The sequence below is a fragment of the Phodopus roborovskii genome, unplaced genomic scaffold (assembly GCF_943737965.1).
Source record: "Phodopus roborovskii unplaced genomic scaffold, PHOROB, whole genome shotgun sequence".
In the NCBI taxonomy this organism is placed as follows: domain Eukaryota; kingdom Metazoa; phylum Chordata; class Mammalia; order Rodentia; family Cricetidae; genus Phodopus; species Phodopus roborovskii.
In genome coordinates, this window is record NW_026126598.1 from 1,417,934 (window position 1) to 1,445,202 (window position 27,269).

A 27,269-nucleotide genomic window follows, 5' to 3' on the forward strand; every position below is an offset into this window, starting at 1 on the left:
CCTGACAATGGCTTCACATAGCTGCTGTTGCTGCTCTGAACGCCTGTCACCTACTGGGCTTTACAGAGGCTGTCCTTGTGGATGTGTGTGACCTTTGACTCTCAGCAACCTGCAGCCTGACAGGTGTCCTGAACATCTGTCCCGAACATCACAAGTCTACCACTACCTGTGAGTCAAGTGGAAAGTCGTCTACTCCTGGTCTGGCCCCTCTCCCACCAGTCTCCTGGTTGTCCACGCTTACCATGGCCCTTTGTGCCACCACATTCCCTCTCATGCAGGTGTTGTGTGCTGCAGACAGTCCCTTAAGACCTTGTTTCCCCTGTCCAGCTCTGTCCTGTTTTGTTTCTCTGTCCTGCAGCTCCAGGGACTGGGAAGGGCCTAGCATGCCACGGAGCAGTCAGCTCAATGAGAAGAGGGAGTACCTGTTTCCCCAAAAGAGAGTCCTCCTCCTGTCTATCCTGTTCTCTGGGTCTGTCCCATCTACAAAACCAATAATCCCCAGGCCTCCAGGGTGACTCTGAGGACTCCTGGGGACGATTTAAGGCACCAAGGGCTCCTCCTGGTCTGGAGCAGGAGGCCTCGTGCTGGAATTTGTTGAGTGTGCCGTCTGCTAAGGGACAGATACCTTCCATTCCCACAGTTTTACTAAAGAGAGCTCAGTCAGAACCAGCTGTGGACCTGGGAAGGGGACAATGCCCCTTCAAGGCCAAGCTGTGGGGTTCTCCACAGGGCTCTCTAGCCTCTACCTTGAAACAGAGCCCATCTAGTCTCTTCCCTCGACCATGAGGACTTGTTGACCCTGACTGATAGTCTGGCCTACTTATCTGCTCCTGGACCACAAACACACAAGCCCAGACTGGAAGGTCAGCTGTGGGGAGACCTCAAAGGCTGGGCTGCTCAGCCCAAGGGCAGCCTCTTGCCCACAGCCATGGTCATTTCCCTGGCTGACCTCTTCGCCCCATCCACCCTTCTTTGTTCGGCTTGATTTGTCCTCTGATGTTGGAGGTTCCCAGGGACACATTCATCACCGTTGCTCCCACCAAAGATGACAGCCCTAGTGTGCTATGACGCCTAAGTCCTGACACAGGGGCTAACAGCACAACTTTGCAGATGGGGGAACTGGGTTCTCAGAAGATGAGGCCCTGCCTGAGTCAGTAGCTAGACCTGGGCCTGTCGTTTTCATTCCCTCTCTGCACGTCCATACACAGAGGTTTGGAGAGTTACGGGGACAGATGACATTTCCTAGTCCCTTCCAATCTTTAAAAAATTACATCTGTTTACTGATTAATTAATTATTTATTTATTTTGTAGGTCCAGGACACAGATGCTGCACAGCACATGTGTGGAGGTCAGAGGGTAACTTGTAAGAGTCTGTTCTGCTCTCTACCATGTAGGTTCCAGGAATCAAGTTCAGGGTTATCGGGCTTGCCCACAAGCACCCTTACCTGCTAAGTCATCCCATTGGCTCTCTTAGCCTTTATTACCACCTTACCTGACCAGGTAGGAGGCTCAGGGCAAATGAGGACACTGTGGTAGATGGTTACAACCATGAAGCTCCTAAACCCATCACCCAAGGACCTCAGACACACTGGATTTACAAGAACACCAGATGTTGTCTGGGTGTTGGTGGTGCACACCTTTAATCCCAGCACTCAGGAGGCAGAGGCAGGCAGATCTCTGTGAGTTGGAGGCCAGCCTGGTCTACAGAGCTAGTTCCAGGACAGGCTCCAAAGCAACACAGAGAAACCCTGTCTCAAAAACAGCAACAACAAAAAAGCCAGATGTTGATGATATCACTGCCGAATTAAGTTGACCACCTGGCTGCCCGTGTTAGCCAGCAACTCAATACAATCCTGGTAGCACAGCACATGTCCTAGTTATCACTCACTTATCTCTCACAGCCACAGTTCCGCTGACAAGCTGGGAAACTGAGGCACAAGGAAGTCCAGCCTCTTGCCCTCAGCTACAGACTAGAGATCACCATCAGGGGAGGAGGGAGGACCCCACTGAACAGCAGCCATCCTTGCCAATGCAGCTCTGCCAGCAGCTGCCACATAAAATTCTGCTACCTTGATGCACACAGGTGCCTGGAAATGTGAATTTAAGTTAAGATTCACTCCTCTGTAAATGTCAACAAAAACTCCAACACAAGACACACACTCATCCTGAAGGTCAGGGTGCAGCCTCCAGGCAAGGTTGATATACCCAGATGCCAGATAAAACCTGACCTTCCCAACACCTGTGTGGCCTCAGGGAGGTACCTCTGCCTCACATAGCAGGTGTGTCTCCCCTTGCAGACAATGGCTTGAGTGGAGTAGACCTTAAGAGATGGGTATGCTTCTGGTTCTGATGAACGTGCCTGGACCACACATAGCTCAGTGCTAGAGGAGCAAGCACTCTATGGAAGCTGGTGTGTGTGTGTGTGTGTGTGTGTGTGCATGGTGCTTGGGTTGGAACCCAGGGCCTTGGGCACACTAGGCAAGCCTTCCCCTACTGAACTACATCCCTGGACCAGGTTATTTTTTGTTTGCTTGTTTGAGAAAGAGTCTTACTGTGACGCTCTGATGGTGACTAAGCATGGCAAATTCTATGTTGATGAACCTTTAATCTCTTATCTACATAACCCACAACTTTGAGCTAAGCACACCCAAAGACATGTCTTGTCTTTTAAAATTATGAAGCTTATGATGCTTGGCTTTATTTAACTGTCAACTTGACACACCTAGAAGCACCTGGGGAGAGGGTCTCAATGAAGGACTGTGTACATTGGGTCAGCCTGTGGGTATGTCTGTGGGGGTTGCCTTGAATAGGTTAACTGATGTGGGAAGATCCAGTCCATTGTGGGTGGCGCCATTCCCTAGGCAGGGGATCCTGAACTATAGAGGAGTGGATAAATTGAACCAGGAACAAACAAGCAAGTGAGCAAAGATGCAAGCATTTGTTTCTTTCTGCTCTGGACTGTGGCTGATGTGATGGGCTATTTAATGCCTGACACCTTGTGTTCAGTCACAGTCCAGATTGGTCTTGAATTTGTGATGTCCCTCGCTCAGCCTTTCATCGGCTTTCAGTTTTGGTCAGTGCTGACTGTTGCTGTTAGCACCATCTCTCTCCTGCATGATGTGCTCCACCACCACCAAAGTCACATTCATCAGAATGCATAAACATGGCCTTGTCAAGAGGAAGGGTCTGCGGATGTTATGACTGAGGGTCTTGCGAACAGTCGGGATGGAGGTGAGCCCTGACTCCAACAACAACTGTTCTTCTTAGGTGGAGGGAGAAGAGAGACCAATAGGGCCACAAGCTGAGGGACACAGGAGCTGAACTGGAGGTTATGTCAGGATTCCTGGGGCGTCAGAGGAAGTTTAGCCCTAGTGGCACCTTAACTCACACATGTGGCTTCCAGGCACCCAGCCAGGGGGAATTGGTGGCATCTCTAGAAGCTAATACATCCCCTGAGAAAGCTCCGGAAGACATGAGGAGATGGTTCTGGAATAGGCCCAACGTCCTGGAGACACGCTGTTGAATGCACACCCTCTCTCCATTGACTTGGCTGATGGGAAACGGGGCTGAGACGAGAAGAGGAAGACCCAGGACCCATCTGGGTGTCCAATCCAAAGGCTGCAAAATGCAGGAAGTGCGCATGGGTACCGGGGGCCCGGACAGGGAGGGCAGGGAGGGCAGGGAGGGGCTACCCTGGACATAAACATGTTTTTTGCAGGAAGGAACAAAAAGCCATGAACCGAAGTTACCTCTGTGCTTAGGACCCTGGGGGAGGGCAGTGTCACGACACCTTTGTCTTCCCAGAGGGTCATTCCCCTCTGGGCTGGCTTCAAACTGACTATTAGTGGAGAAGACCTTGAACTTCTGATCCTCCTGCCTCCACCTCTCAGGTACTGAGACCCAGTCATCAGAACGTATTGACGATCTTTGTTTTGTAGTTTATTTTCATAGTGGGGCTGTCTGGGCAAAAGATTCCCTTCCATGCACACATGTAGGTCACCCTAAGATATTTGACCATGTCAATGGCCCTGTGTGACCTCCAGGTGGTGGTGAGGGGGTGATGAACTCCTCCACAGATGTGGAATTAACATTCAGAAGGGAATCCAGCCTCTTATGTCGTGACGGCTGGGTTTGAGTCCCAGAATCCTGCAGACCAGAGTCTGGGCTTGCGCACTTGGCACATGATCAATGGTAAGGACAGTGACCCCAAAGTTGATGCCCACCCAAACCTCAGAATGGGACCTTATTTGAAAACAGGATCTGGGCAGATGTCATCAAGTTAAGGATATCTGATCAGCACAGTGGCACAAGCCTGTCATTCCAGCACTTGGGAAGCTGAGACAGTAGGATTGTGCCGGGTATCATGGTGAGTTTGAGGCCAGCCTGAGTGGCATGGTGAGACCCTGTCTCAAAATAGGATGAATCTCAAAACTGGTTGGACTTAGGATGGGTCCCAAATGCAATGGCAGGTGGACTTATAAGAAAGGGAGGGGGACTGGAAAGATGGCTCAGTGGAGAAGACCATCACTGTTCAGTTGCCAGCATCCACGTGGTGACTGGCAACTGCCAGTAACTACAGGTCAAGGGGATCGGATGCCCTCTAGCCTCCATGGGTACCAAGCACTTCCACAATGCACACAAACTCATATAGTCTCACACACACACATACACACACAACACTAATAACTCATTCTTGAAGAAGAGGAGGAAGAGAATGCAGGAGGAGTCACATGGAGACAGAGGCCACGTGGAGATGGAGGTCACCAGGGGATGGAGGCCACGTAGGGATGGAGGTCATGTGGAGACAGAGGCCACTAGAGGACAGAGGCCACACGGGGATAGAGGCAGAGCAGGAGCATCCACTCCACCAACTGAAGAGATGTGTAAACAAACCTCCAGGAGTGGAGAGAGCAAGAGCCCCCAACACAAGGAGCTCCCAGCCTAACCAGCAGGTTCCCACAGTTTAAGACACTATTTTAGACCTAGGTGACTAGCACCTCTGTAGGGGGCTGAGGGCTCACCACTGAAGGGAACACCCCCTGATCTCAGCACTGGTGAGGGGACACACACACTAGTCCCTTGGCATCCAACCCTTAGCAGGACTTTCCTACCGGCCTCTCCCATCCCAAATAAGCCAGACACCCTTGAGTTCCATGAACTTCAACACGACCTATTTTTTGGACCAGTGTCTCAAGCCCAGGTTGACCTCCTTATGGTAGCCAAAGGGAATGCTGGGATGAAGGTATGGACTAGCATATAAAGTTCACGGCGTGCTGGGGACTGAACCCAGGGCCTCAGGCATGCTAAACAAGTGCTCTACAAAGTGAGCCACAAGCCCAACACAACACAAATTCTGAATGAATGCAGCCCCAGCCTCAGGTTAGCCTGTCAATGTCCTTCAAATTCTTGGAGTCCTACCTACAAGTTGAAGAGGCTCAACAGGCTGGGGAGTCAGTTCAGTAGCTACAAGTACTTCCTGTTCAAGCATGAGGACATGAAAATGACCCCAGAACTGTGAAAAGCCAAGCAAGCCTAGCCAATAGGTCTATAACCCCAACATTTAATGCATTGGGGTGTGTGGAGCAAGGAGGGTTCCTGAAGCTTGATGGATGGAGAGTCTAGCCAATCAGTAAGCTCCAGATTCATAGAGACCCTGAGTCAAAAACATAAACTGGGCTTGGGAGGTAGGATAGTGGCAGAGTGCTTACCTAGCACCTACGAAGCCCTGGGTTCAAACTCCAGCACCACCAAAACACACACACACACACACACGTATATATGTAATATATATATATATGTGTACATATACATATGTGTGTAATATACACACACATATATATTCTAATATACATATACACACATATACATATATGTATATATGTATATGTATATACATGTGTGTGGTATATACATATATACATGTGTATATATAATATACATGTATATGTACATGTGCATGTAATACATACATACATTTTTTTTCTGGACCAGGTGTGGTTGTACATGGCATTAATCTCATCATTTGGGGGCAGGTGGATCTCTGTAAGTTTGAGGCCAGTCTGATCTACATAGTGAGTTCCGGGCCAGCCTGGTCTACATAATAAGAGTTTGTCTCAGAATAAACAAACAAGCAAACTAGAGAGTTAATGAGAACACCCAACATATACACCAACACAGAAAATGCACCCACGTACACATATGCACACAATCACAGATGAACACACACAGAGAAATGCAAACTGAAAACACCCACAGGCCCTCTTCAAAGCCAAAGAGCTTCTAGAAGGCTGGTCACACAGAACTCTGAATGGCCACTTGTAAAGCCACTCTGTTTGCTAACTTACCCAAACACCCCAAAGGCAGATCTGAAGCCACCAAATGTAGCAGGTCCCAAGAAGTGTGTGAAGTATGCTGTGTGTGGCAAGGAATTGGAAAAACCAGGGCATCTGTCACCATGGGAACAGACTAAATCCGACAGACATTAAACAGGGAGTCCAGGCAACAGCAAGAAGAAGCCAGGAGCCGGATATGCTCACAGCAACCCAGATAAGACAGTGACACCCTGCTGGTTAGCCAGTACCTGGAGATGCTATCACCTCCCTGGGCACTGCAGCTAGTGTTCCCTGATGTTCAAAATCAGTGTGGTGGAGAGTGACAGAGAAAGCCACCTGATGCCAACGACATACGAAAATAAATACATAAACAAAACAAACACCAAAACCCCCTTTTTTGGGGACTCTTTCGATTCACCCCAGACAGGGTGACCTCTGACCAAAGAGGTGATTCTAGCTCATCCAGATGAGTGCAGCAACATGTTTGCTGGGGTCACTTACCGGAGCACCGGGTGACTCAAAGCAGCTGTGTTAGCCATCCCCCACACCCTCAGCAATTCCCTACTACTTAGATTTTCCTGGGCTCCCTCCTCACTCCCACAGGACCCAATCTTTTAAAGGTCTCAGCCACTAATCACAGAGACTCTAATTTCAAGGTGGCCATACCTGAAGTGTCCCACATGGTGCTGAACCACTACCTCCTACCCACCTCACCCTCAAGCTCAAACTGAGACTGTACTGTAGTCAGGGTCCATAATGGGGTGGTAGGTTAAGGTGAGGCAATTGATTAGTCAGGGTGGCCCCTGAGGCAAGGTGACTGGAGTCTTCAGCAAGAAGAGCTAGGACAGAGATACCAAGGACAACCATAGGGAGACAGACAAGGCAGGCAGTGGCTGCAAGCTAAAGGCAGGGGACCCTTAGGAGCCACAGTGGCAGCCATGGGCACCCAGCCTCCAGAACATCCAAAAGGAAATGAGTGTGGCTTGAGCCACCCGACTGATGGCCTTTCACTATGATGGCCTGGTAAAGTAAGTCACCTAACCATGAGCCAACTGCTGTAGGTCACACAGCTGGCAGGAGGCTGAACCAAGGCTTGGCTACCAGCCAGAGGATGACAAACTTGAGCCCCACACCGACTCCCATTGCTGAAGCAGGTTGAAGGTCACATCCAGGATCGAAGCTAGGGAGAGGATGAGGTTAAGATTCGGCAGGGCAGACAGGGAAGGAAGGAGAAAGGGGACAAGAGAAGTAAGCATGTGTCCACATACCTCACAGCAGCATGCTTCCCACTCACACAAAGGCTACCATCTACCAGCCACCAGCTAAAGACGGATACCGTGAGAGAAAAAAAAATCCCTCCGTCCCAAAGAGTTAGGACGCACGGCTATACACGGTCACATGGACAAACTTGAAAACAGGCCTAGTGGCCTAGTGAAAGAAGCAGTACCCAGGACACAAATGAGGCCAGGCTTGGTTGTGCACATATGCAGACCCGGCATTCCAGGGACCGAGACGGAATGATTGACACCAGCTCAAGCCTTGGTCTCAAAACAACAAAAGCAGAATATCATAATAAAATCAGAGTTTGTGTACACTGGAAGAACAGACCCAGTCGCGTACCTAGGGATTCTACGAGAGGCAAGGAACACCTGAGGGCAGCAGTCCGCTCTGGCAGGGCCACAGGAGCCATCTTTTTCACCTGGGGCTCTTTTAACTTGACGGGTGTGTATCGGGACCTTTGCTAGCACTCCGTCCTATTTCACAATAATAAGAAACAAAGAGCAGGGGGCACGATGAGGGCTGGGAACAGAGAGTAGAAGGGAATCTCAAGGCCTGCGCCTGTCAGGACCCCAGCTACAAAGGAACACCAGCTGAGATGGGCTCTCAGCCCAAGGCAGCCAGCAGGGCCTCCCGGGCCAGGAGGCCAGATGGGACCAGGGCCAGGGCTTAGGATTCCTGCAGGGCTCAGAGGCCGGGATGGGGTAAGTAGGACAGAAGGAGCCTTCTTAGGTCTCCAACTCCAAAAGGCCAGCCCTGACGCCCTAGGACTCCGACATCCGCCATGGTGGACGTGAGCCCTGGGCTGGCCTGAGCCTGCCCAGTGGAAGGATTAACACTTCTTGGAGTATAGGAATGGGGCTAGGAATACCAGGACGATTAAGCAGAAGCCAGTGCAATCAACTCTAACCCACATAGGTTCTATTACCACAAGCCCGCTGCTACTACTGTGAAGCCCAATGCCTGCTCATCCAGGACACATGACACACGACGTCACAGTAGGCAGCTTCTGTGCAGGGCCTATGGGAAGAGCAATCACAACCAAGGCACCCTGCCTAGAACCTGGCCAGCTTCTTAGCTCCTGGAAAACAGAGCTGGGAGAATGGTGGCACAATTGATAGGAGGAAGCAAGACCCACCCAGGACAAGCCTCTAAACTTCACAGCTACAACCAAGTGGGGCATGGTGGGCAAGCCTGCCACCCCAGCTACTAGGGAGGCTAAAACAGGAGGATTGAAAAGTTCGAGGCCAGCCTGAACTCCAAGAGTGAGTTCAAGGCTAGCCTGGGAAACCAAATAAGACTTTATCTCAAAATAATAAGCGAAAGGTAAGGGTTTCAAGAGGGTACTTTGCTGCAGAGCCTGAGTTCAGTCCTGAGCCAACATGATGGAAAAAGAGAACTGACTCCCCAGGGATGTCCTCTGACCTCTACATGCCCCCTCTATAAGCAAACAAACTGCTGAGAGACAGCTCAGCTACTGAAGAGTGAGTAGCATGTACTGTTCTTGCAAAGAACCTAAGTTCAGCCTCTAGCACCCTAGTCAGTGGCTCACTGTAACTCCCGACCCAGGGGACCTGGCGCCCTCATGTGGCCTCCACAGACACCTGCATTCATGTGCACATACCCACACAGAGAGACATAATTAAGTGTATAATCCCAGCACTCAGGAGGCAGAGGCAGGCAGATCTCTGTGAGTTCAAGACCAGCCTGTTCTACAGAGTTAGTTCCAGGACAGGTTCCAAAGCTACAAAGAAACCCTGTCTCGAAAAACAAACAAACAAACAAAAGAAAAAGGACTGGCACGTCAGGCAGGGGACCCTAGTTCAGTAAGTAAAATAGATTAGAATGGATTAGAATGGAGGAAGAATAGGAAGCAGAGGTTTCGAAGACGCAGACAGGAGCCAGACTATAGCTGCAGGCTATGGGAAAAGAGACAAGTGTCCTTGACCCTAACACAGATCTTCATGTATTCTCTGCAGGCCCAAGGGGTTTGAGTGAATGCCAATGTAGTTGACTGTCCTGTGGCAACAATTTTTCCAAAAGAATAATTAAAAACAAAAAATAAAACCTGAAGCTGAGCGGTGGTGGCACCCACCTTTAATCCCAGCACTCAGGAAGCAGAGGCAGGCGGATCTCTGTGAGTTCAAGGCCAGCCTGGTCTACAGAGTGAGTTCTGGGACTCTGTCTCAAAACAAAACAAAACACACACACATACACAAAAAAATAAAATAAAATAAAGAAAACTAGAAGACGGGAGAATGTCCCACAGCTGAGTGTGCCCTGGAGAGGTGGCTGGATGTGGCAGGGCAATGTTCTTCTGCAAGATACTCGGGTGACTGCAGGATCAACCTGAGACATCATCAGCCAGTCTGAAGGGCCATGGGAAACCTAAGCACCCCATGAGCAAAGCTGCTGATTGATGGCTCAGAGCAGCAAGCAGAGCAGACTTCTGTTGCAGCACTGATGACAGACCTGGGGTGTGTCAACAAGGTGAGTGACACTCACCAGTTTGTTAGTCTAGGTGTTTAACAAATACTAGCTCCTCTGCCCCCCACAAAAGTCAGCCATAGGACATGATTCAGGACAGGGTAAAAAGGCACAAGAGATATTAAGGCTTTGCCTGAAGTTACCCAGCTGGGAACTGGCAAAGCTGGGATTCAAATATGGAATCCAGGCTCTAAGGCCTAACCCTAGAACTATCCAACTCTTATACCATCTTAACAGTGATCCTACAGGAGCACCGCACCCACTTCACACCTCTCCTCCAGGCAGATGGCCTGGGTACCCAAGGTGTGGGTACCCAAGGCATAGCTCAGCTTAGAAAGGGACACTCGAGTCAGGCGGTGGTGACACGAGCCTTTAATCCCAGCACTCAGGAGGCAGAGGCAGGCAAATCTCTGTGAGTTCAAGGCCAGCCTGGCCTACAGAGTGAGTTCCAGGATAGCCAAGGCTACACAGAGAAACCCTGACTCAAAAAGCCAAAACAAAAAGGAGGGGAGGAGAGAGGGAGGGAAGGAAGGAAGGAAAGAAGGAAGGTAGGCATTAGCAGAGGTGCCATCCCTGAGGCCCAGCTGCAGCTCCTATACTATTCCAGAAGGGTGGAGCATGACCCAGAGTCCAGGGCAAGAGCCAACAGCTGCTTTGTCTGTGGCCAGAGCTGACTCCTGAGCCACATTGCAGAACATGCCCAGAGCGGATCAACGCCTCTGCATCAGAGCCTGGTGCCGAGTGTAGTGAAGGTCACAGAGGCCCAGGCTCCTTCTCCCCACTTTCATCCTAGGGCCCCCCCTGAGCCTCAAGGGATGTACATTAAGCTTCAACTTTGGCATAGCTGGCCCTGACATCTCTCCCACTTTATCAAAACACCTCCTCCCACTCCTGCAGCTGGATGGGAACAAAGAGAAGGAAGGTAGGAGCATAGGGACTGTCTGGAAGTCACCATAGAATAACCCGACTACCCCTCACCTACCAAGATCCCTTCCCTTTACCTAGGTCGAGCATCCCACTTACCAGCTAACCTGGAACTGTCAACATAGCCCACAACAGGCCAGCACTGGCTACCAACCATCCCTATGGCCTTGAACAGACCAGGGCTTCCTCTGAGCTTTGTTGTCCTTAAAGAGAAAATTAAACTTGGGGGCTGTCGAGATGGCTCAGTCAGTACAGCCCTTGTGGCCAAGCCGAATGACCTGAGTTCAACCTCTGGGCTCCAAATGGTGGAACAAGGGAACTGACTCTTGCAAATTGTCCTCTGACCTCTGTGTGTGTGTGTGTGTGTGTGTGTGTGTGTGTGTGTGTGTGTGTGTGTGATTTTAACAAAAGGAAAGATGGGCCAGGCATGGTGGCACATGCCTATAATCCCAGGACCGGAAGCAGAGGCAGGATTGCCAAAAGCTTGAGGCCAACCTGGGCTAGAGTGGGAGACCCTGTCTCAAATAATCTCAAACAACAATAACAATAATGATGATGATAAACTGGGCATGATGGTGCTCACCTTTAATCCCAGCACTTGGGAGGCATAGGCAGGCAGATCTCTGTGAGTTCGAGGTCTACAGAGGGAGTTCTAGGCCAGCCTCCAAAGCAACACAGAGAAACAGTCTTGAAAATCAGTCAAAAGAAAACAAAAGCTGGAGCCAATGCCAAAGAAAGCATCCCAAGTACATAGCCATGAGAGGAGGGAGTGGAACCTGGGGGCGACCGGGGCTAATTAGGGGCCAAGGGTTCCTCTCTTACCTGGGCAGCCTATCGTCCTTGCCTTCTGCTAACACACAGGGCATCAGTGCATCCCAGCCTGAGCCCTCGGGAGAGGGCCCCTCTTTCACAGCCATTTTCCAGGCTCACAGTGATTGCCCGGTGAAAAGAATGTGACTCAAGCCCAGCCGATCAGAGGCGATGGACAGTCATAACCGCCGTCTCCAGCTCTTAGCATCATTGCTTTGGTTTGTATTGTTTCATGTTTGTTATTTGTGTGTGTGCATGAGTTTGAATGTGCTGTGGTACATGCAGGGAGGTCAGACGACAACTTGAAGGAGTTGCTTCTCTTCTTCCAATGTGTGGCTCTCAGGATCGAACACCAGTCAACAGGTTTGGTGGCAACAATCTTTACTCTCTGGCTTTCTTGTTGGTGCTTTTCTTTTCTTCTTTTGTTCTTTTTGTTTTGTTTTTTTGTTTGTTTGTTTTGTTTTTTGTTTGTTTTGTTTTTTTTTTTTTGTGTGTGTGTGTGTGTTTTTGAGACAGGTCTCATGTAGCCCAGACTGGCCTAGAATCCCCCATGTAGTCAGGATGATTAACCCGTAGCCTCTGGAGTGCTAGGATTACAGGTGTGTGACAGCAGCCAGTTTATTTTGTTCTTCATGCCTGTGGACCACACCTCCCCAAATATAGAGATAGAGATCACTAGCAGAGGGATGCAGATCATTAGCAGGAGAAGCAGTTGTTCCCAGCAGGAGAACCCTAGCCCCACACTGGTGCTGTTTGGAGGAAACCATGGGAGGAAGTGACCCTGCTTTGGTAATAACACTAGGCTTACAGACTGCAGAGGAGAGCATACCGCAAGCCAGGGCTGCTGAAGGCCGCTCACTCTCAAAGGCTGTGCACCGCAACCCTACTCCCCGCCTCCTGATCTCTCCCGCCCTTGGTTAAGACAGGTGTGATTTATTTACCCACCGCCCACAGCAGACCTGATGATGTACAGCTCACGTCTCTGAAAACTGGGTCTATCCCTTCTGGCCCACTGCCTTTGTGCTAGGACGAGAAAGAGGTCACTAGGGGAAGTCAACTGCATAGATGTGGGGTACACCTTGGCACTGACACCAGAGAGAAGTCGCTGGAGTCAAGAACAAGCACATCAAGCATCAGACCCTGAAAGGCCCTTGCCAGGGACTCAGGCCACTGGGTGTGGTCTGGGACATAAGAACTCCAGTTCACTCAGTGACCTCACGAGGTGGTCCCAGTCCCAGGAGACTGGGGCACGTCAAAGCCATGTGACTCACCCACAGTCCCCGGAATGGAGCAGTCAGGCTGTAAGGCTGTAATTTCAATAATGGCCACTAGGGTCCCCCCCTGCCTCAGCACAGGCCCCACCCCAGTCAGGGTCACCACTGTGGAGTAAAGTCATGTAGAAAACACACAGAATCCCTATCCTGGTAGGACATCAACCAAATGAATGAGCTCATTGGAGGGTGAGCTCAGGGAAAGTCCCAGAGGGGACCTTAGGGGAGGTGGGGGAAGCTGGTGGCCAGGAAGTGTCTTAGAAAAAAATCCCACTTACAGGTGTGGGGTGTAGATGGGTGACAGAGCACTTGTCTAGCATGAGTGCATCTCTGGGTCACTCCCAGGCACCACAAAATACAAGTAAGTGACATTTATTTTGAAACACAGGAGAGGAACTGAGTAAAAGAGCCAAGGGGAAAGTATTCAGGCAGAAAGAACAGCACCTAAGATTGGAAGAAAAGATGGGCCTCCGTGTGTGTGTGTGTGTGTGTGTGTGTGTGTGTGTGTGTGTAGAGGCCAGGATACTGATATACTGATTGGCCAGACAAAAGTTTGTATGTCTGTGTGTGTTTGTGTGTATGTCTCTCTGTGTGTATATGTATATATGTCTATGTCTCTCTGTGTATCTGTGTGTTTGTGAATGTGTCTGGGTGTATATTCGTGTGTGTGTGTGTGTGTGTGTGTGTGTGTGTGTGTGTGTGTGTGTGTATCTTGTAGGCCAGAGAACAACCTCAGGTGTGGTCCCTCAGACACTATCCACCTTATTTTTTGAGACAGGGTCTCTCCTTGGCCTGGAGCTCCATGATTCCACAGGGTTGCCTGGAGTCACTGAGCCCCAGGGATTGCCCTGTCTCCACTTCCCCAGCCCTGAGATTATCAGCATTTTTGACCTAGGCTCTGGGGATCAAATCTCATGAGATCTTCACATCATCTCACCTGCCTGGAACCTGAACCAGCTCTTTAAACCATAGCACCTGTGTGTTCTAAAGAGCAGTCTGAGACAGGAAGAATTGCAAGGACAGTCATGGCTGGGCATTGGCATCATGGCACCCATGGCCTGGCATGGGACCTCACAGTGTTAAGGGTCTCAGGACACCTTGTGATTTGGCCTGTCCACTTTGGCTAATTATTTGGGAACCCGAGGCCCAGTGCCAGGCATTAGTTACAACACTGGGGACAGAGAACAAACATCACAGAGGTCCTTGCCCTCCTGAGCTTAGGATTCCCATTCGGACAACGTGGCAGAAGGAAAAAGCCCAATATACAGGTAAATGTCACAGGTAAACAGTACAGTGTATTGGGCTGAAGAAAAACACGGTGGGTAAGGGTGAAGATTGGGACCAGAGAGCTGTTCAGTGTCAACTACAGGAGCCAGTGTGGGCTTCCCAAGCAGGTGCCATCTGAATTGACATCTCACTAGGACATGTCACAGGCATTAGACCACAAACCTGGCCCACACACAAGGGGAAGGGAGGAGGACAGGCCAGGAAGGTATGAAAGGGCAGGGTCCTAGCCTCCTGGCACAGGGGAAGGACCCAGGCTGTCTCTGCTGCTGTACTGAGAGCTAGGGAGAGCAAAGGAGATGTTGGAAAAGTTCAAGAATCCAGATGAAAGATACAGTGGCAGAAGCCAGCCTCAGGGGGACGGAAGGTTCTCTCTTCTCTGGGGCTCAAGTGTGGGAAGCAGACGATGGCTGCCCCCAAGCTTTTGGTTGGTGGCCACAGTATGGAAGACAAAAGGCCAAGCTAATCATAGGAGGTGAGGTGGACAGGCCTGGACATGAGGAGGAAGGTCAACACAAGGTAAGACACCTGGCAAACCAGAGTACTCCTCTGAGGTCAGGGCTAGAGTTCAAGAGAAAGGTAAAGGCCCACAGGGAACAGTTTAGAGCTGAGCATGGCTAAGGCCCTGAACAGTGAGTTGGGCCTGGACATAACCCACCAGAGTATGACTGAGGCAAGGTGAGGACTCACCTACCAACTATGAGCATTCAGGAGCAAAACGGGCCCCAGCGAGAACCATAAAGATATCCAGAAGCCCTACAGCTAAAGTGGCCCAAGAGCCCTTCTAGAAGCTTCCAGGGAGGGTGGAAGGAATTTCATTGAAAAGCCAGGAAGCAAGCAAGGGTCAGGCCACTCCTGTTCCTTCCCCTCCCCAGGCAGCTGAAGATCACAAAGAAAGGGGCTGGGGGCAAAGAAAGTCCCTGGTCCGAGGAGGCCATGACTCTGACAAGTTATAGAACATCCCATCACCACTACCACCACCACCAAGGCTTGGAGTGGAAATCACCCCTGAGCAGCAATGGAGCCTCCTCAGCTCCTGAGGCTCAGAGCCAGGCTGAGCCAGGCTGAGTAAGGCCTGTTGTTTTGCCTCTGTTTGCAGCTCAGCCTGGCCTGACCCTGCCCTAGGCCAGTGGTGGCCAAGGCCACCTGAGAGGGAGGAAGAGGGAGAGGGGTGAGGTAAAAGGGTCATCTGTTCTCATGTTTCTGTTTTCCATTTTTATCAACTTTCTTTTCTTTTTCTGTTTTTGTTTGTTTGTTTTTGTTTAAGGCCTGTCACACAGTAGCCCAGGCTGGCCTGGAATTGCCAATCCTCCTGATTCAGCCTCCTCTCCTGTTTGACTTTTCACAAAGCCCCTGGCTGAATCCTCCTCAAACTAAATTGGTGACCCTGAATCTCGAGCAGAAGGCTTGGGGCTTCTCACTGAGTTCCCAGGCCCTAAAAAGGGCAGTGTCAAACACCCAGAAGCAACCTGGGAAGGGACTCGTAGCAGCCTGGAACCTCTCTTGCTGGCCAAGGAAGGATGTGTGACAATTCCTCTGTACTCTAAGAGCCACAGATGGCCACAGAGCTGGCAGTCTGGGCCAAACAAACCTCTTAGGAACCAACATACACCTAGGATAGGCTCTACAGAGAGCCAAGTGGTCTCCCCAGGACTGGCTTGAGCCGGTTGTTGGGATCTAAGACCAGTGCACAACATTCCAGGTAGCTGAACTCCTGGAGTTGGGGGTGAATCGGGGTGAGTCACTGTGTGAGGACAGTAAGGCGTCCATCCTTCCAGGAAAGGTCCCTGGGTCCTTCCAGGAAAGAAAAAGGAGAGCCTGGCTTCAATACCAGATAGGAGCACCTAAGTACTGCACACGGTGACCACATAGTGACAATGACCCTTTTTTTTTCTGTCTGCCGTATTGAGTTTGGAGTCCAGTGGCTTGCACCTGCTTGGCCACCACTCCACCTTGGAGCCACGCCCCATGCCCTTCAGCACATGGGAACATGAACTAATACATGTGTGCATGTGTCCACATGTGGATGGGTTGCAACTCATGTGGTACACAGAAACACACACATATATGTCAACACTGGACCATACATACACCCAGCTGCATGTGCTAGTACACCTGGGGACGTCATTGTGTAGCGTGTGTATACCAACACACACATGAACTGCAGACATGAGTACTAGTGGATATACAAGGAGCCAGAAGGAAACAGAAGCAAACTCTTGGAACTAAAAATAGGCAGTCTACAGTCACAGCCCTGCAGGGAATTAAAATAGCCCCTCACATGCCAGGGGGACCGGAAGCTAGGCAGTAGGAAAAAGAAAAATGATAAAGAAACAGAAGAAATCCCAGCACACCCAAGCATCTCTACCTAGGGCCTGGAGAGCAGAGACACCCATCCTGACACTAAGGGCCCCAGAACCCACTGGGAGAACAGCCCACAGTGGCCCAGGCAAACCTTAGCCTCGAGGTCACAGGGTAAGCTGAGGAAAAGCAGACCTTTCCACTGAGTCCTCCTGAGTTGTTCTGAACCTGCAGCTTTCTCAGGGTAGTCACAGGACAAAGGCCTAGAGTACACCCACTGGCCATGTAGATAAATGTAAGATTAATCCATGAAGGGTAAAGGAAGGTGTCCTTGGGCCTCTCCAGTCAGGGCAAGCTGTTCAAAACCCAGAAGCTACAGTCTACCTATGAGCAAAGGTTACACCTCCACAGGCTTTGAATTCACTGAAAATCTTGGTTCTGTTACCTAAATCTGTGTGACCTGGGACAAGTCACTTTCTATCTATGTGTGTCTGTGTCTGTCTCCCTGATGAAACAGAAGGCAACTGTAGCCATTCAGATACTACATGAATGGCTTTACAAAACATCAGACACTCGGGGTAACACAGTGTCTACAAGCCACTATCAGCCATCAGCACCACCTTCCAAGTGCCAGGCCGAGGAGCTCTGCCAAAGGTCACAAAACAACCCAGGGACAGTGTAGATAGCCCAGGCTAGCCCAACTTCTACACATTCCCTGGGTGTCTGTAAGGAGTATTAGTAGAAGGAGACAAAATTGAGGTGGAGAGGACTAAACAGTCATCTGCCAGCATCCCAGTCAGCTCCTGACTCCTCCCCTGGCCAACAAACATGTTCAGGAAAAATAAAGAACCACACACAGGCCTATGACAGAGTAAGGATGGAGGGCTGGAGAGATGGCTCAGATGGCACCAGCCGCTCCTGTAGATGACCTGGGTTCGGTTCCCAGAACCCATATGTCAGATCACAACCATCTATTACTCTAGTGCAGGCTGAGGGAACTGCCAGGGCCTTTGAAGTGGGAGTATGTATAGTGGGCTCAAACCAGGAAGGTGGAGGGAGGTGGGGGGGTGGCTGAGTTGAGGGAGGGGAAAGGGAGACAGAATGGGGAGCTTCAAGCTGCTGAGAGAAATTCGGGGCTCATTTGGAGAAAGATGGGGGATATCAAAGGGCCTGAGCAGGGAGGACATCATCCCTCTGGCTACCTGTGAAAAGCTGGGATCCAAATAGGCAGAGAGGCCGTAGGGCTACGGGGGGGGGGGGTAAAGGGTGAGCCCCCAGGCATGTGAAGTTAAGATGTTGGTGAAGCAGCCATGAGGCAGCAGGAAGCAGCAGACAGAAGCCAGAAGGTATGAACAGCCCCGGGCTTCTGCTCTGTGCCTAAGGGACAAATTTGATGAAGGAGGCATCACCAGATGCACAGACCAAGCACCTGGGGAGAGTCCACCAGGAAAACCCACTTAAGGACAGCAGAGATGCCGCAATCCTGTGGATGTGGTGGCCCTTTGATGAAGGTGGTGGCCCCAGGACAGGCAGCTGCATTCCAGGCTGGGTTCTAGGTGAAGCATCCAGGGTCTCAGTGTTGGTGGGACACTGTCACACACACTCCAGGAAAGTCACAGGGCAATCATCTTCAGCTGCTTCTTTAATTGACACGGATCTGTGTTACCATGCCACCTGTGCTAGCTAGTTTTTATGTTAACTTGACATGAGTCATTGTCATCTGAGAGGAGGAACCTCAATTGAGAAAATGCCTCCATAAGATTGGGCTGTACACAAGCCTGTAGAGCATTTTCTTAATTAGTGATTGATATGGGAGGACCCAGTCCATTGTAGGTGGAGCCACTCCAGGGCGGTCCTGGGTTCTATAAGAAAGCAGGCTAAGCAAGCTATGAGGAGCAAGCCAGTAAGCAGCACCCCTCCATGACCTCTGAATCAGCTTCTGCCTCCAGGTTCATATCCTGTTTGAGCTCCTGTCCTGACTTCCTTTAATAATCAACAGTGATGTGGAAAAGGGAATAAACCCTTTTCTCCCCACCTTACTTTGGTCATGGTGTGTCATCACAGCAATCATAACCATAACTAAGGCACTGCCTCACTTGTCATTTTTAGTTAAACTCATAACACATGGATATGTTCTCTTTTTATTTGTAAAGAGAGCACATGGGTTGGTGCAGGCATATTACCCCAGCACTCAAGAGGCCGAGGCAGAAGAATTTCAAATAAAGCCTGGGTAACCCAGCAAGACCTTGCCTCAAAAGACTACAAAATAAATAATAACCGTTGGGGCTGGTGAGATGGCTCAGCAGGTAAAGGTGCTTGCTGCCAAGCCTGAGGACTGGAGTTCGATCCCAGAAGCAGCAGTAGAAGGAGAGAACTGACTCCTGAAGGTTGTTCTCTGGCCTCACAGGCATGCTGTGGCACAACCCTTCCACTCACACACACAAATAAATACATGCATATAATATTTTACAAAAAGAATCATGGTGGATTGGAGAGATGGCTCAGTAGTTAAGAAAGAGCACTGGCTGCTCTTCCAGAGGACCTGGGTTCAGTTCCTATCACCCACATGATGGCTCACAATCAAACATCTGTAAATCCAGTTCCAGAGGATCTGATACCCTGTTCTGGTCTCAGAGGGCACTGCGCACATATGGTGCACAGATGTACATGCAGGCAAAACACCCATGACATAAAATAAAGCAGAAATGCACAGAGAATCATGGACCAGGCATTATCTACTTTATCTTTCCACACCTTTTTCTGCACTAACATGACTCTGTTGAAAACGCAGAAAACCTTTTTGTTTGTTTGTTATGTTTTTGCAGCACAGGGAATTGAACCCAGGGCTCTTGTATATGTTAAGCAAGCACTCTGTAACTGAGCTGTATCCTCAGTTTTCTTTTTACCTTCGTATTTATTCATTCACTCATTTATTTATGAGGAAGGGTCTATGTATCCCTGACTGTCCAGGATTTTGACTTAGAAATCTGTCTGTCTCTGCCTTCTGAATACTGGGATTAACAGTGCACACCAACGTACCTAGTTTACATTTTATTTAAAGGCAGGGTCTCACTATTTGAACTTCCTATATAGCCTAGGGCCAGCTTTGAATTTACATTCCTCCTGCCTCAGCCTGCAAGTGGCAAGAGGTTGGGGAAGAGGAACTTTAACAGAAACAGCATTTTTCTCCATTATCCATGTGTTTTCCTTTTTCCTTATTTCTTTTTTCTTTTGATTTTTGTTTTTTGGGGATTTTTTTTGTTTGTTTGGTTGGTTGGTTGGTTGATTTTTTGGGGGGTTTTGTTTTGTTTTTTGAGACAGGGTCTCTGTGTAGCCCTGGCTGTCCTGAAACACACTCTATAGTCCAGGCTGGTCTTAAACTCACAGAGAACGGCCTGGCTCTGCCTCCCAGAGTACTGGGATTAAAGACATGAGCCACCTCTGCCCAGCCCATGTGTTTTTGTAACCTGGCCCTTCTTAATTCTTTTTTTGACTCTGCCCAGAAGCTCACTGTACAGAGTGGGCTCTTGCCCATTTCCTGCTTCCCAGAGGAGGGTAAATTAAGCATGGACACTTGAAGTCCCTCCCAGCCCACCACCATAGGCTGTGCTTACTAACCAGCTCCCCGACCTTTGCTACGGCCCAGATCCCTTATCTGTAGAAAGGAAAAATTCCGCAGCCTCGGCCTGTTTCACAACGCTGTGGTTGGGTTCAAACCAGAAAGAGAGGCAGGCAGGACATTTCCAAAGGACTGGCCCCCGATAGCACATGGCACAGGGCACCTACACCCTTAAGCTCTGGAAACTGTCACCTACATGGGCATCACATTCCTGCCCAACCTCCTGGAGCCAAAGGTGTGAATCAAAGCCACCAAATAGCCAAAGAGGGTGATGTTATGAAAGAAATACGGGCAAGTAGATGATCCCACGGCTTGCCAGTAGGAGTAAAGATGAAAAGGCCAAAAGAGAAATGGAGCACACCTGTGGATCCATGGGCTAAGAATCACACCGTGGAAGTGTCTTGGGACTCACACAGGAGGGTGTGTGTTCTCTGTAGCCCTGGTGAACAAAGGACTACCACACAATGGGGCGGCAATAACAAATTGGCATGTTCTACCTGTCATGCAGAAACCTTTGAACAGGGCTGGGAAGATAGCTCAGCGGGTCAAGTGCTTCCTAAAGGATCTCAGTTCTGATTCTCAGAACCCAAACAAAAGCTGGACACTGAGCCAGGTGTGGCCCAGTGTGCCGCATGCCTTTGGAGGCAGAGGAAGGTGGATCCCTGAGTTTGAAACCAGCCTGGTCTGCAGAGTGAGTTCCAGGACAGCCAGGGCTACACAGAGAACCCTTGTCTCAAAGCAAAGAGACAAAAATAACAAAAACAAGAAAGAAAGCAAAAACCAAAACAAATAGAACTGAGCACAGTAGTTCATGTCTGGAACTCCACCATTGGGGCACGTGGAGACAAAGCAGATCCCAGGGACTCACCAGGCAGTGTCTGGAAGAAAAGGTATGCCCCATATCCAATGAGAGAGCCTGTCTCAAAAAACTAGATGGAGGCAATTGAGGAAGACACCAGACATCAACCTCTGGCCTCAACTTGTGTGCCGCGCCCAGCCACACAGGTGCACTGGAGTGTATACACACACACACACGTACACTCACACACATGATTGTAATAATTGCAGATATATATATAAAAACATCTAAAGAGATACTGTACCTATAATAAGATCAAAGAAATTGCTCTTCTCTGTCTCTGTCTCTCTCTGTTGTGTGGGTGTTGGAACCCAGGATCTGCTACATATTGGATAACTGCTCTATCACTGAGCTATACCCCTAGTCCTGATTTTTTCCCTTTATAATTTATTTAATTTTATGACATTGCTGTTTTGCTTACATGCATGTCAGTGTGAGGTTATCAGATCCCCTGGAACTAGAGTTGCAGATAGCTGTGAGTTCCCATGTGGATGCTGGGAATTGAACGCAGGTCCTCTGGAAGAGCACCACTGAGCCATCTCTCTAGCTCCCCTGTTTTTTTGTTTTGTTTTGTTTTGTTTTTCTTAAACAACCAAGTATTCCTGCCATTTATACATCAACTTCTTTAACTGACAAAAAAAAAAAAAAGCACAAAACATGAAAATTCAAAAAACAAGGCTTCCATTCAAGTCGTACAGAATGAAAGTAGCCAAAGTCAACTCCAGGGTCCCTCCCTGCTCCCCTCCGCCCCCGCCCTCCAGCCAGCCCCTGAAATGAGCTTTCTTCTCCCACAGCAGGTCGGCTACACTCCAGCCAGGGCGTCTAAGAAGGAGCTGTCTTGGACTAGGCGTGTCTTCCTGTCTTCCTTCCTTCACACCACTCAGCCCCCAACCAATCACCTTTGGGATTTTCACAAGCAGGGTGCTGGAGGCCGCTTATTCAAAATTAAAGTCCCAAGCTTCTAGCTGTAGGACAACTCAGCCAAACATGGTTTTCCTTCTCAAAGCCTGGGGCACACGCCCCACTGACCCGACAGGCATGCGCAGTCCCAACGCTAACCCAGGCAGTTCCAACGCTAACACGTTAACACCCCACTACCCCCATACCCCGCAGACATCCTTAGTCTCTGTGACAATCCAATAAAGACAACACTCTTGAAAGGAGCCTGGGAACCAGCTGAGATATCCCCCTCACCCCCAAGTAAGAAAGCAGGGGTCACCTGCTCACTCCACCCACCGTAATCCGGGTGAGAAGCAAGCAGCCAGTCCACGTGCTGGGCGCACAGGGCGGGTCTTGGTGTTGGTGAAACCACAGGCTTGCCACTAACTCAAGGCTGTCACCGCTACTTTGTTAGTTCTGATGCTCGAAAGGAAAAGGGTTTCCCTCTTCCCCAGACACGGCAACCCTGGGACCCTGGGACTTCTTTGCCACCAGACCCGAGGATCTTCAGGTACAAGGGTGGAAAATCCAAAGCGCTAGCTGACAGTGTGGCCAAGAGGACTCTGATCTGCCCACCGGAACTCCAGGAAAGTCACCTATGGCTCCTTCTGGAAGGCTAGCCAGGTCCTGGGAGGTGGCAGCCAGCCTAAGAGCAACCTTCATTCATTCCCTCCTTCATTCACCCTATGATGGGGCACAGTATACGAAGCCATTCTTAAACTCCCAGTAAACAAACCTACTAAGATGAAAGATGTCAATCAACCCACGTAACAGCAGCCTCTTCTATATCCCAGGTCCAGTTCTAACTGGATGTTCCCTAAAAGCCAGCCAGCCTCGGTTTCCCCTTCCGGGGTAGCTCAGAGTCTCAGAAACATCCTTCGCTGGAGTGTAATAACATAGTAATCTCCAGGACTTAATGAGCTCTGGGCTCAATCGGAGGTCACAGGCTCTCGGGGCAGAGTCTGTGGCTTTACCGGCTCCGCCCGTTCCTAATATAGGTCCCCGGTTGAAAGGGCAACGGGACCTAAGGCTGAGTGAGATCAGGAGAGAGGCTCTCGCAGACCTGGCTGGGTACTGTCTGCCTCTGCCAGAGCGTGGGGAGGAAAGCTGCTTAACTCTCCAGGCTGGCAAGCAGTGTGGGGGCGAGCCAGGGCATCGCTAGGGCATCTGGGCGGGAGGAGCCAGGCAGAGTACCCACTGAAAACTGGGTGCCCGTGGGAACCTACAGAGATACTGGGGCCACCGGCTGCCCACACCCCTAAGGTCACTAGGTACAGTCATCAGGCGGGATGTGTAGAAAGGCTGGAGGTCAGGGCAGCAGCAATCGAAACTCAGGGACAACCAGGCCACACTTCTGCTTCAGTGAGGGTCAGGCCCCTGGGACGCTGGTGACTCAGACCTCCAAGCCTCCTGAATGAGCCTGGGCCTCCCAGATGGTGGGAAGCGTCACTGTCCCACCCTGTGCCCCTCCGCCGGAGGACGCACCACTCACCTTCAGCACCTGCTGTTTGATGAGCGAGGGCACCACGAGGATCATAACCACGCCGAGCACAGCGCACAGCAGCCCCACGACGCCCAGCCCCACCGCCACCCAGCGCGCCCTGGCGCTGCCGCCCATGTCCGCGTGTGCGGCCCGGGCTCGCGGGGCTCAGGGCCTGAAGGGGACAACGACCGAGGCGACGGAGGCCACAGAGATGACAGAAGCCGAGGCTCACGCTTCAGCAAGGTGAGTCCCAGGCAGTGGTCGGCGCAGCAGTAACCCTGCAGGTGGCCAGAGGCTTTATGCGCCATGGCCCAGCAGCCCGCCCCCTCGCGCAGCGCGGGATTCCGGGGGGGGGGAGGGGGGGCGGGAAGTGGGCGGTGCTCTGATGAGTCGTGGGCGTGGCCTCCATCTGGAGCGGCCCCTTCGAGTTGTCCCAGCTCTCTGAACTAGTGCACAGTGTGCCTGGATTCCTGCTGCGGGCTCCCCTCTGAGCTTCCTTGTCTTTCGCTTGTTAAAGTGGGAACGACCGCGCTCTCCACAGAGCGCAGAAGACCCTGGCACCTCTGCACTGGCTACCCCTACTCCTGCGATCTCTTCTTTCTCTGGACTGGCGCGAATGCCTCCAACTCCAGTATCCCCTGCCTTGCATCAGTTGCAGTCATCTGGGGCCTGCCTCCGGGCCACTCACGCCCTCCATTCCGAATTCCGTATCCCTCCCCGGCCTTTGAATGCTGTCCACTCGGAATTCCTTGTCTCTCAGGACCTTTGCACGATCTCCACTAGGAATTCCGTGTCCTTTACTGCCTTTGCACACTCTTCACTCGGAATTCCAGGCCGCAGACACCCTCTGGGCCCCGACTCCATTCTGGAAGGTGTTCTAGGGGCTTATCAGACAGAAGAGATGCCTCGCTTGGCCACTATGCTCCCGGTGACTCTTGCTTATCACCCAGCACCACTGGCTCATTTGCGCTCAGTTGGGCGTTTTTCTGACATAAACCCCACTCAGAATACCAGCAGGGAGGTGGGGATTCTGTGTTTCCCCGACTTGCCCAGCGTGCAGTTAGCTCATGCCCAGCACACAGCCGGAGCCTCTAAGCCAAGTTTTCTCAGCTTGTGGATCGCGACCCCTTTGTAAGCTTGACAGACTTTTTCACAGGGATCGCTTAAGACCATCAGAAATATCAAATATTTACATTACTATTCATAACAGTAGTAAAATTACAGTTATGAAGTAGCAAAGAAAAATTTTTTAGGCTGGGGGTCATCACAACATGAGGAACTGTACTAAAGGGTTACAGCATTAAGAAGGTTGAGAACCGCTGCTCTAATCCTAACCGATCTGTGTTACTGCCAAGAAAACTGAGGCACAGGGCGACTTAGTGAGGCAAGACCTGCTTCCCACTCAGGACATGAAGAGTGGATACTGTAACTGAGAAAACCCAGTCCCACATGTGTTGGGTGTCACAGCCTCCCCCTGGCAACCTCTTACAGACCAGGTCCTGGGCTCTCTCAAGGGTGTTGCTGCCCTATAAGACTCCTCCTGGGTCACACAAGGATGGCCCGGCAGTGGATACCATCAGGTACCCCAAGCTAATACTTGGCCACTCCAGCTCCCATTAAATCCCAGAAGGTCTCCTCTTGGGAGCAAAATGTCCCCAAGTCAGGATTTACAGAGCATCTGGTAAATTCTGGAGAGACAGCCTATTTCCAGCCCTGACCTCCATCAGGGGCACAGAATAGGAACAGGTGCAGAGGAACCTGAACTGTGAAGACTCCCAGCACAGAGCCCTGAGTCCCCTCTGCCTCATGCCCTTTTCTGTGATGAGGAAGGGATCAGAACTGTACTCCATTGAGAGCTTTAAGCCCATTGGTAGCTGGCCAGCCCTCCCACCCCCACTCCCCAAAGCCTGGAATGTGCAGGTACAACTCAGTTGATGTTCCCAGGCCCCACCCACCTCTGTCCCTGTGTCCACTGAACTCACAGCCTCCTATCTGTCTTTCTCCTGTATCTAGGTGTGTGCATGTTTGTGGGTGCACCTGAATATGCCCTTTGAGACAGAATGTCCTACTGGGAACTGGCTGGCCGTCCAGCCCCTGAGATAGTCCCTCCTGTCTCTGTCTCCCCAGCAATGGAACTACCAGCATTGAGTTTCTTTGTTTTAGATTTATTTATTTCATGTGTGCAAATATCTTTCCTGAATGTATCTGTGCACTGTGTGTGTGCCTGGTTCCCTCGGAGGTCAGAAGAGGGCATCAGATCCCCTGAAACTATAGTTAAGGGTAGTTGTGTGCTGCCATGTGGGTGCTGAGAACTGAACCCAGGCCTTCTTCAAGAGCTGCAAGGGTTCTTAACCACTGAGCCATCTCTCTCTATCCCAGAAGTTGGCCTTTTTTTTTTTTTTTTTTTTTTTTTTAATATCAGTGTATCTCTGGCACCTAGAACTATGCCTAATAAACTACCAAGCAGGTGCTGGATAAAAAATTAAGCATTGAAGTTGGCAAGATGCTTCACTGAATAAAGTCATCTTCAGCTAAGCCTGATGAAGTAAGTTCAAACCCCAGGACCCACTTAGTGGAAGTCAAGAATTGACTCCTTCAAGTTGTCTTCTGACCAACAAGGTATATACACACAAAATAAATACATGTAGTTAGGCACTATAGTGCACAACTTTCTGTTAGTTTTTTTGAGACAGGGTTTCCCTATGTAGCTTTGGAACCTGTCCTGAACTAGCCTTTGTAGACTAACCAAGCTGGTCTGGAACTCACAGAGATCTACCTGCCTCTGCCTCTAAAGTGCTGGGATTAAAACTGTGCCACCACCGCTGGCTAGGCAGTGTACACCTTTGATGCCAAAACTGAGGCAGGAGTAGAAGGTGGGTCTCTTTGAGTTTAAGGCCAGCCTGGTCTATATGGCCAAGGCTACATAGTGAGACCTTGTTTCAAAAGTAAATAAACAATAAATAAGTAAATTAAATTAACATGGGACTGGAGAGATGGCTCAGAGGTTAAGAGCACTGGCTGCTGCTCTTCCAGAGGTCCTGAGTTCAATTCCCAGCACCCACATGACTCACAACCATCTGTGATGAGATCTGGTGCCCTCTTCTGGCATGTAGGTATACATGCCAGCAGAACATTGTGTGCATAATAAACAAATAAATCTTACAAAATAAATTAATTAATTAAGGTATATGCCACCATAAAAATAAAATAAACATATAAAACGCTTTTTAAATGTTTAAGCAAACTTTTAGGGAATTCATTCATTACTCATGGACTCACTAATCATTTAATTAATAAAAATTCACCAAAGGGGACTAGAAAGATGACTCAGTGACTAAAATCACTTGCTATTCTTCCTGAGAACAGGAGTTTGGCTCCCAGCACCCTTGTTGGGCATCTCATAACAATCTTTAACTCCAATTCCAGAGGATCTGATCCCTCTGGCCTCCTCGAGCACCTGCAATCATGTACACAAATGCACACAAAAACATAATTAAAAATAAAATAAACCTTTAAAAATAAGATGTCCTTGAATCCTTTGAGGCCTTCAACCTTCTTCAGCTCTAGGTTGTTTTATTTTGATGACGCCAGTGGTTCCTGGGAGTTTGCCAGTCAGCAGAAAGCTCAGGTCTGCCAGGGCCCCACATCCCCCTTCCTTGATACCCACTTGCCTTGACCAACT

General features: G+C 50.1%; 1 protein-coding gene across 1 annotated transcript in view; it reads right to left on the minus strand.

Annotated features, from left to right (window-relative positions):
* The window catches only part of Scarb1 (scavenger receptor class B member 1), a 67,574-nt gene extending 43,668 nt beyond the window's left edge, over nt 1–23,906 (minus strand). The window contains exon 1 of the mRNA XM_051205098.1: nt 23,597–23,906. Within this exon, the coding sequence (XP_051061055.1) occupies nt 23,597–23,722 (126 nt within the window). The 5' untranslated portion in view covers nt 23,723–23,906. The remainder of the gene's footprint in view (nt 1–23,596) is intronic.
* Between the last annotated feature and the right edge of the window lie 3,363 nt (nt 23,907–27,269).